The following is a 9263-nucleotide window of genomic DNA, read 5'->3' as shown; positions in this document are numbered from 1 at the left end:
CATGTTAACCATCGGTTTGGTGGTCCAAAGCGTGCTGCATGGATTAGGCCCAAAGCTTTTTTGTGGTCCCGTTACACTCGATGATGAAGTAATGATTTAATGGTCAGTTTAATTGGTCAAGCACGCTTTGGACCGGGCAAGACGCATTATGGTACTCTTCTACAATGTCCTTAGAGTTAATGTTACCCATTGGTTAGGTGGTCCAAGGCGTGCTGCATGGATTAGGGCCCAAAGCTTTTTCGTGGTCCCGTTACACTCATTAAAGAAGTAATGATTTAGTGGTCATTTATATTGGTCAAGCACGCTTTGGACCGAGCAAGACGCATTATGTTACCCTTCTACAAGGTCCTTAGACTTCCTATGACCCATTGGTTAGGCGGTCCAAGACGTGCTGGTTTTGATTAGGGCCCAAATGTTTTTATTTCAGTTCCCGTTACATTTATTTACAAAAATGTTGATTTAATGGTCATTTTAATTGGTCAAACACTCTTTGGACCGGGCAAGACGCATTATGGTATCCTTCTACAATGTGTTAAGAATTCATATGACCCATTGGTAAGGTGGTCCAAGGCGTGCTAGTCTTGATTAGGGCCTAAAGTGATTTTTTCTGGTCCAGTTACATTAATTTAAGAACTGATGAAGTACTGGTCATTTTAGTTGGTCAAGAACTATTTGGACCGGGCAAGATGCATTATGGTACCCTTCCACATAGTCGTTACAGTTCATATGACCCATGGGCCATTGATAAAACCTCTTTCCACGACCATATGTCGAACATCTTGTAAGAAGCTTTTGTCTTGCCAGAGGTGTTACGTCGATATCATTGTCGAATACGTAACTGAATAGCTAGCTCAGTTACTCATACGCGAATATCGAACGAGGAACGGGGAATAAGTATCTAACTTCACACCGGTACTAACAGTTAGGAACTTGGTCGTCGTACTCACCAGTACTGTACGTAGGTCTTAGTCCTACACAACATCTGTACTTGATCAAATCAAATTTACCAAAAGTTCAAGCTTTGCAGGTTGAAATCGATGTGTGCGCTAATCTTGACTAGTTGATGTAACCATTCCCCAACAATGAGTAACCAGGAGGATGCAAAGGAGGAAGATGTCAGCGGTTCACCATCACTACCTTCTTTACCTCTCCCTGTCGATCCCACCAGTGCATTAACAAGCAGTGGTAAACGAGAACCTGGCGATCTTCCGAGAGAACTAACGTGTCGTCCATTGGGTAATTTAACAATATTTTCTTTTTTTCAAGGGCTTTGTAAGCAGTACAACGCAATATTATAGCAAAGGTTGGAAACAACCTCCACCCCACACGCAGGCCACCGACATATACTTTTAACACTATGACTATGAGAGTTTTCTAACGTAGCAAATTTTACATTATAAATTTAGCCCAATCGTTCAATGAAAACACCCATTCACCTGTCTCTCTCATATGGGAAAGAAGGTAAAGAAGCAATGCCGTCCAAGAATTTCCTGAAAGTGGTTATCTTCACTCAGTAGTTCAAGTCCCATTTGGTATACTGTCGGAAACTTTGAGTGCACTTTCTAGCCCTAAAAAGGTAATTGTATCCATAACCAACAACAACCCCAAAAACAAACTGGTGATGAATGTGACTTAGAACCACTCCACCTTGTACATAAACTTAACATTAACACCTGAGTACGCTCTCATTGTGAACATGCACAAATATAAAAACTGATAATGATGGCAAAGCAAGTGTCTGCTACTCACTAGAGAAGATCATTGTAGTTCATTCCTTACTCTTAGTCATTTCAAGTATTTCATTCTTTGCGAGTCTTCTGTTCATATTAGTATGTTTCATTGACCCTCCCGTCATCTATAGGGCTGGTGGTGCTCACTGGATTGGACGTCACTTACAATGCTGTTCACCGGGCCATTTGGGACTCCTTTAGCGCCAACCGGAGATCAGACAGGGTCCCATTGAATTTCAAGATACTTCCTGGCGACCATGAATACCCAAAGTGCAGATCCAAGGTCAGAATTAATGCTATGTCATATCTGAGGTTTGGTTCTGCTGGAGTCTACTTGAATAGAATTCCTATGTTTCATTGTACTGTCATTTGTTTGTTCATTTTAAAGCAAGTAAGAAACCCATGTGATTGCTCTTTTGTTTCAATTTTTCTAAAAAAGAAAAATGAGATATCTATACTTTGATTGGTTTACTCGTGCTGACAAGACTCTCCAGTACAAATTTCCTTGCACTTTCAAGGTCCTGAATTTCGTCAATTGCAATCTTTTTCTAATGATTTTGTCTACAGGTATGAACACAAAATTGCAAGGTAATGAAAAAAGTGCAACAAGTTGATTTTAGATACAGGAACCATAACTTCATTTACAGCGGCTAAAGGAGGAGTCAAGGCTCTTATTTTGCCATTGAAAGATTATTTGGGAATGGATTATTTCTAAGAGTTGAGATACTAGTGAAACCTCAACATTTCTCTAAGAAGTTTGAGTTTTAAATGCAACACATATCATTGTTCTCAAAAGTATATATCCCGGATTTGCCATGTAAACTAGAACATCGCACACTTTTAGAGTGAGGACAAATATTTGAGAATGTTCTTTTCAACGTACTGTAATACTTATAACTTAAAAATGACAAAGCAGCTGAATTTGGTGGGAATGGTTCAGGCTGGTATAAATTTAGTAATAAACTGCAACAAATGTTTGCCTAGTGTTATCAACTTAATGCCTCTCACTTTACAGAGAACCTCTTATGAATGGTACATTCCAAAAGGAATCATGAAGAGTAACTGGATGCAGAAACACTTGGAGGAAGTACCGTCTCTTGTTGTCGTGTTCTTCGATCTAGACTGGGATGAAAACCTATGGAAGGAAAAACAGATGGAATGTGCTACAAGGGTGGAAGTTGTAAGGTAAGCTAACTTACAGCTAGTGTTCAAACGATTAACCTAATCGGAATCGGTACGAATATTGCATAATCGGAACATAATCGGAATCGGTAAAAATTACGTGGAATACCAGTTATGTCATACCGATTATTCAAAAACATATGGAAGCTGGAAATATCATTATTCAAAAACATATGGAAGTTGAAAATATCAACTGATGTATTTGGTTTGTTTTTTTACTACGAAATATTAAAATAAGACCCCCTCTATACGTCTTTCACAGTGTATACTTTCATCAATTTACGCTGCCAGAGTCGCCGATTTTGCTTCCCTCGTGGTTAGTGACTTCAAATTTCTTGGCACAGTAAGCATAGCAGCAATACCAATTTCGCGAATTAACGAATGTGCTTGACAGGGTCGGAAATAAGCGGGGGTGATGGGCGATTCGCCCTCGCAAGTGCTAAAAAGCCCTCAGGTGTCTGTGTAAAATTAATTGTGACATGCGTTTGCTTTAGCTAGGAATTGCAGTTGCAGCGCGAATCGCGCAAACAGTTTTCACATCCCGCATCAAATTTGAAGCAGTGCGAGAGCCGAGAGGGTCGCGCACAATCACTGGGAAGTTCTCGTGGCAAATTACGGCCTGCACGAAGCAATTTCAGTACCAGCGAAAATAACCTAAAATCCTCACAAATCTCCGACCACATGGTAGCCTTACTTCACACTAAGTCAACTGCATGGAAATCTAACCTTGCCATCTGTTTATTCGCCCTAGTTGTGTCGCAAATAAAAAATAAAAATATCCACGGAACCTGCAATCTTCGACCACATCTTAGCCTAACAACCACACTAAGTCAATGGGAAATGAAGCCTAACCATCGGTTTGCAAAAAAAAAAAAATAATGCGTAGCTTACTTTACAACTTTTAATTTGCTGGAAATCGGCATTTGTTTGGAAGGTACTGTAAGTGCTATGTCTTATAGAGGGAATGTTATATTTTTATATTGGAGTAGTTTCTAGTTGTTATTATTTCTTTACATCAATCTGGTATTACATTTTAGAGTAATTTTAAACAAGTTACGATGGTACAATTTGCTTTTCAGTTTGATTGGCCTAAGCTTACATTTTCTAATTGAACCTGAATGGAGTTAAATAGGTAACGAATAGGTATGTTTAACTTCAAGTTCGTAACATTTCTATTTATTCATAAACGGTATACTACTGAAAATAAGTACAAAATAATGTCGGAATGAAGGCAATATGTCATTAAAATTTACACTTTGGTAAAGATTGAAGATGGATGGTTTGTCTGAGATACTTTTTGAGATGGATATTTTGAGTAACTATTCTTAGCCCATTTCAAGCCATTAACAGGTGACATTCACGTCGAGGTGGTTAGGCCTTTCGCTTAGCACAGTGCTGACTAGGTAGGATGTCACATTTCCGTATTTTGGAAATTTAAAAAAAAAAAAAAAACTTTTTATTTCTTTCTGAGAAACTCCAGAGGTAATTTGGTACATACAAAATGATACCTTAGAGCCTTGTATAACAACGAAGCAAAAGGAAACAGGGGAAAATCACAACAATAATTGTTTCTGTCAAACTTTATTGCCGATTTCGTATATACGGGATATTTTCTCATTTTCAAATAATCGGAATCGGTACGATTATGAAAAAAATAATCGGTAATCGGTATTTTCTGTTATGCATAATCGGTTGAACACTACTTACAGCACTGGTTTTAGAATTTTTTATTCTTATCTTAGCATTATATTCTCTTGAGCAGTGTTTGTACAATGTTAAAATACCTTTTTTGATATGCTTAAAAGTTATTATAGGTGTTTTGTTGCTAAATGGACTTCTCTCTTTGGTGAGCAATGCTGGTGCTGAAATTCTCGTTCAACGGATAAGATTTGGAAACAGAGATACAACAGCCTGAAGTTGCTTTCATTCTATTATCTCCCATTTAACAACTTTTCTTTCTATTTGTCATTCCATTCTAAAACACCCAGCCCTGCTTTATCAAAATGATATTTCCTTTTTTAATACAATGTCTGTTATGCGAGCAATTGGTCCAATAGCTTTTCCTGCAAACACGCTCTCGTCTTTAAATGTGGTCGCATCGATTCGTATTTTTCATCCGTCTCTTACAGGCATAGTTTGTCAAGCAGAACAACAAAAGTGGCTGTCGTCCTGATCCAGAAGAACACACCGTTACCTCCCGGTAAGTAAGCCCATTCTACTGTGATCAAGAAGGTTCATGTGTTGAGATGCTAGTTAAAGGGAGTTAAGACTCGCCCACAAACAAAACGTCTGATGCCGGTAATCTGACCTAGTTTCGAATGAGGTGTAACAGAAGTGTTAGACACCACTATTGATCCCAGAAAATACACAGCTTGCTACCGTCAGTAATTAGACACTAGTGTACAGTCAATACATGCAGCTATGGTCAATACCCACATCACAGTGTACATAGCAACGATGGACATCTCAGGTCTAGATAACAGATAACAAGGTATCATGTTTCATTACTGTCTGCATTTTGTAGCGACAAGAAGAAAACTTCACTTGCAAGCAACGGAAAGTTAACTTTTTTCAGAGGGCGGCAGGCAGTTTGGGGCGAGTCTTCAATGCCTTTAAGAGAGTTTCTTTGAACTTCTTCCAAACAGAGACCACCAAAGAAACCTTTCAATTTCAGTTCATCCTCGATATCCTCGTAGAGAAATGAGGCGGGAGAAGTTTGTACTTCAACTGCAAAGTGCTAAAAGAGGAGAAAACATTTGATAAAAGTTTATCAGGATGATGTAAATATCGGTATCGGGGTTCCCATTCTCCCAACTGTCGTGACTTTGATCGTTTCAGTTTTGAAGCTATGTCTGCTTTTGTTTCTATTTAGGGGAAGATGTCGTAGCTGCGGAGAGGGCAGCAGCACTCTGTGCTTCATGCGAACTTTCTGCAAAATCGCTCTTCGTCCTACCGTGTGTGGATCATCTGCTAGGATACACTATTAGGTAATTATATGAATAATTAATTTAAAACAAAGAATTTCATGTCGATCAATTTGAATTGATTAAAGTTATCTTATTTTGTGGGAAAACACAGGTGTAAAAGCTCAATATATATGTACGGTCCTCCTGTTTTGCATTATGTATAATATATATGCATCCGAATGTGGAGATAAAACTTTCTTTCACAGAGACCAGGTGCTTTGATCGAAATGTGAATATTTTGTTTGCTATACCCTCAACGTTTTTTATCAACAAGTTACAGTTGAGAGAAAAGGCGACCTTTGCAAAAAATATTTGCATGTCTGGTCCTGCAGACTATCCACAGAGATACTATTTGTTGAGACTCTGTCTAAAATTTTACTTTTTTCAAAACTACCAAGATGTTGAAGAAAGAACCATGAGCAGTGTCACACACTTTTGGTATTCCCATAAAAGTCATATTGTTTGTCAGCAGACAGATTTCTTTGTAATTTTCTTCTCTGTTTTATGGTACAATTTCTTTTGTGTTTTTAGTGGAAATGAGATGCAATGGTTTGTTCACTCGATTACAAACAGTGATTTTCTCCACCTTTTTGTTCTGTTTCAGACTCGAGAATGCCTTCTACGAATTGGCCCAGGCCTACTACCATACTGAAGCCAGGCGTGTCAAAGCCCACAAGGAATTCTTGAACAAGACCACTCACCAGGTAAAAATATTCGTCAGCCGAGATCATGGTGATAATATTCGTAGTCGGTAGCCCAGCTGTCACATCTGTTAGAAGAAATAAATATTCCAAGGTTTACAGTCGTGTATCACAGCAAGGCCTTCTCACATGACTGATCAACAGTTATTGAAACTTGTCACACTCACAAACCCAAGTGTGCAAAATTCAAACCGTGGCTCCTGGGCCGTTACACATCTACGTGTCCCCTGGGGGATTTCTCATATGGTGCAGCCACAAACTGGGGCACGCAACTATATTTACAAGTTATCTCGCGGATCCCATGTATACACCTGGGTTAAGGGGTGTAATGTGCCTTGCCCAATGACACAATGTATAACGATCTGACCAGGACTCAAACCTGGAATCCTTTATAGATCGCAAAGTCCATTTGCCTTAGTAACTGGACCACATGGCCCTCAAAATCTTGAATTCAGTTGTTAGCCTACTGAGCAAATGGTTTAATGTGGTATGTTATAATGTTGAATTGAATCTGGTTGAATTTTCTGTTTTCTGTATTCAAATGTTTCTGTTGAAAGATTTACAAATTTTAATTGAAAGAAAAATTATCCTATATTGGAATTGAAAGATAACTTTTGATTTCAAATGTTTCTGTTGTAGCTTTTGTTCGTTCGTCACGCCTTCAAGGTCGCATTTCTCAATGAGCTGAAGCAGGAACCAGGAGCTTTGAAGTAAGTTTGTTTTTCTTTTAATTCTCAACCAAATTATTACTTTTTACACCAACCCCTCTAATTTGTTTAACGCCGTGCTTCCTCAACCTTTCCTCTCAGATTCCCCACCTGGGTGAAAAAGTGTTCCCTCATTCCCCCTCCCCCACCCCGTCCCCCTTCCCCTCTCCTCCCCCTCCCTCCCCTTCCCCTTTCAAAATGTTTCTACATAAACATACCTTATATTTTTTGGATCACTTTCTTTCACATGTTATAACGGCAAACATCACGATTCAATCAATGTTACGATACACCCTACAGAACATAAAATAAAAAGGGACCCTTGAACTTGATGCTCTTGAACATGGGCCTTAATATCAGGATTTAGCTTTGTTCAATTGATGTGTTAAGTCCGGGTTACCACGTTTCTTGGTTAGAATATCTGTTACAGCGCTGAATGCACACTCACCTATATAGCAGAAGGCCATCCCCCTCCCCCCCCATTCCCCTTTCTTCTCAATTCAGCCCAAGACATTTCAGTTTGCCCCTGGGGATCCACATGGACCCTGGTTGAGAAGCACTGGTTTAAGGGTTCAATGGTTCTGTTACTGTAGTAACTTTGATTTTATTGTCAATTTTTCCGACCGTAATCAAAGTATCACATTCAGCAAATTCGAAGTACATTTTCGGACTTTCATCTTTTTCCACCTCTCTTTGTCTTCCAATGTGTAATGTACCAAATCAAAAAAATCCGGGAAAGCTAATTTAAATCCGTAACTCAATTTCCCGCCCGCACTTTTTTAGCCATCAACATTTGGTATCAAACAGTTTCTAAGGAGGTAAAGACTTGTCTTAAGGCTGACCAACAATTTCTGTAATTTTATGCAACATTCAGGATAGTGTAGCCTATTCAAACTGTCGTCTCTCTTCACTATCCTCAAGGACAGTGTACACAATATATTTTGATATTTGGCAATTCACAAGCAGCTGTGTTGCCATCGAATTGACTAGGAGATGTTACCCTCTATTACCTGTGTTATGTATTTTAGATCCTCCTGCAAGCAGGATCTCGCGAAGAAGCCATCATTGGCTTATCAAAGCCGCAAGCTGACCGAAGTCAGTCATATTTAAAGTTCATGATTATGAATTGTCAATTGTCAACAACTCTGTAACTGGACGACATACATTAATCCTGGAGTGACCCGAACTCGGGACCTAAGCTAACACTCCACAATGTTATATAACTCCACTATATAACTACACCACCATATAACTACACTCCACAGTGTTATATATTGATTGGTATTTTGAGGTGACTTGATATCGCCCTTTTTTGCTTTCATTCTCCAGACAATATAAGGCAGCTTATTCAGCGCTGACTGATTTACGAGCCCATGACACCAACATGCTGGAAATTAAAACAATCGCTGGCTTTATTAATTACAAGGTAACATTTCCTGACCGTAGTCTCACTGCATTACAGGGAAAAATGCCTTGATGTAGTCTTTTGTAATGAAGCACTAATTGCTACAGAGGTAATGGATTTGGGGGGGGGAGGAGAGGGGGGCATGGGAAGGGGGGATGGGGCTTCATATAGGAGTACCTTAATTGGTTTGCAGCTGCCAGTAACAAAGGGCTGATTTGTGTATCCTTCTAACCATCTTGTTGTCTCAGTTGTAGGTGTACATTTATTCTTCCATTAAAGTGAACCTAGTTCATAAATGCAATCATCAGTTAACAAATGCTTTGTAAATATCAGTATTTTTGTATCGAAAGGCATTGCTGATTGTGTTACAGTAAAAGTAACTTATACAAACAGGTTTTCTTTATTAGTAAAGCTGTATTCGAGATTCCCACAACGAGGAAAGAAAATATTAATGATGCTACTATACCTTTTGTTTGTTTCTTTGTTTTGGTTTTTGCTGTTGTTAAGTCTCTATTGTAGAAGGCTCGTGTGTACTTTTATCATATATTGTACCTATATTCCTTCCCCTCCAG

General features: G+C 38.9%; 1 protein-coding gene across 2 annotated transcripts in view; it reads left to right on the top strand.

Moving 5' to 3' along the window:
• Positions 1 to 922: 922 nt before the first annotated feature.
• Positions 923 to 9263, top strand: part of LOC139980912 (trafficking protein particle complex subunit 11-like) — a 48291-nt gene continuing 39950 nt past the window's right edge. For both annotated transcript variants that reach the window (XM_071992956.1, XM_071992955.1), the window contains exons 1-8: positions 923 to 1236; positions 1862 to 2013; positions 2746 to 2915; positions 5042 to 5112; positions 5785 to 5899; positions 6483 to 6582; positions 7219 to 7289; positions 8616 to 8712. In XM_071992956.1, coding sequence (XP_071849057.1) covers positions 1083 to 1236; positions 1862 to 2013; positions 2746 to 2915; positions 5042 to 5112; positions 5785 to 5899; positions 6483 to 6582; positions 7219 to 7289; positions 8616 to 8712 — 930 coding nt within the window. In that variant the 5' untranslated portion in view covers positions 923 to 1082. The remainder of the gene's footprint in view (positions 1237 to 1861; positions 2014 to 2745; positions 2916 to 5041; positions 5113 to 5784; positions 5900 to 6482; positions 6583 to 7218; positions 7290 to 8615; positions 8713 to 9263) is intronic.

This window comes from Apostichopus japonicus, chromosome 15, assembly GCF_037975245.1.
Source record: "Apostichopus japonicus isolate 1M-3 chromosome 15, ASM3797524v1, whole genome shotgun sequence".
Classification (NCBI taxonomy): domain Eukaryota; kingdom Metazoa; phylum Echinodermata; class Holothuroidea; order Aspidochirotida; family Stichopodidae; genus Apostichopus; species Apostichopus japonicus.
This window is presented reverse-complemented; position numbering and strand designations above follow the sequence as displayed.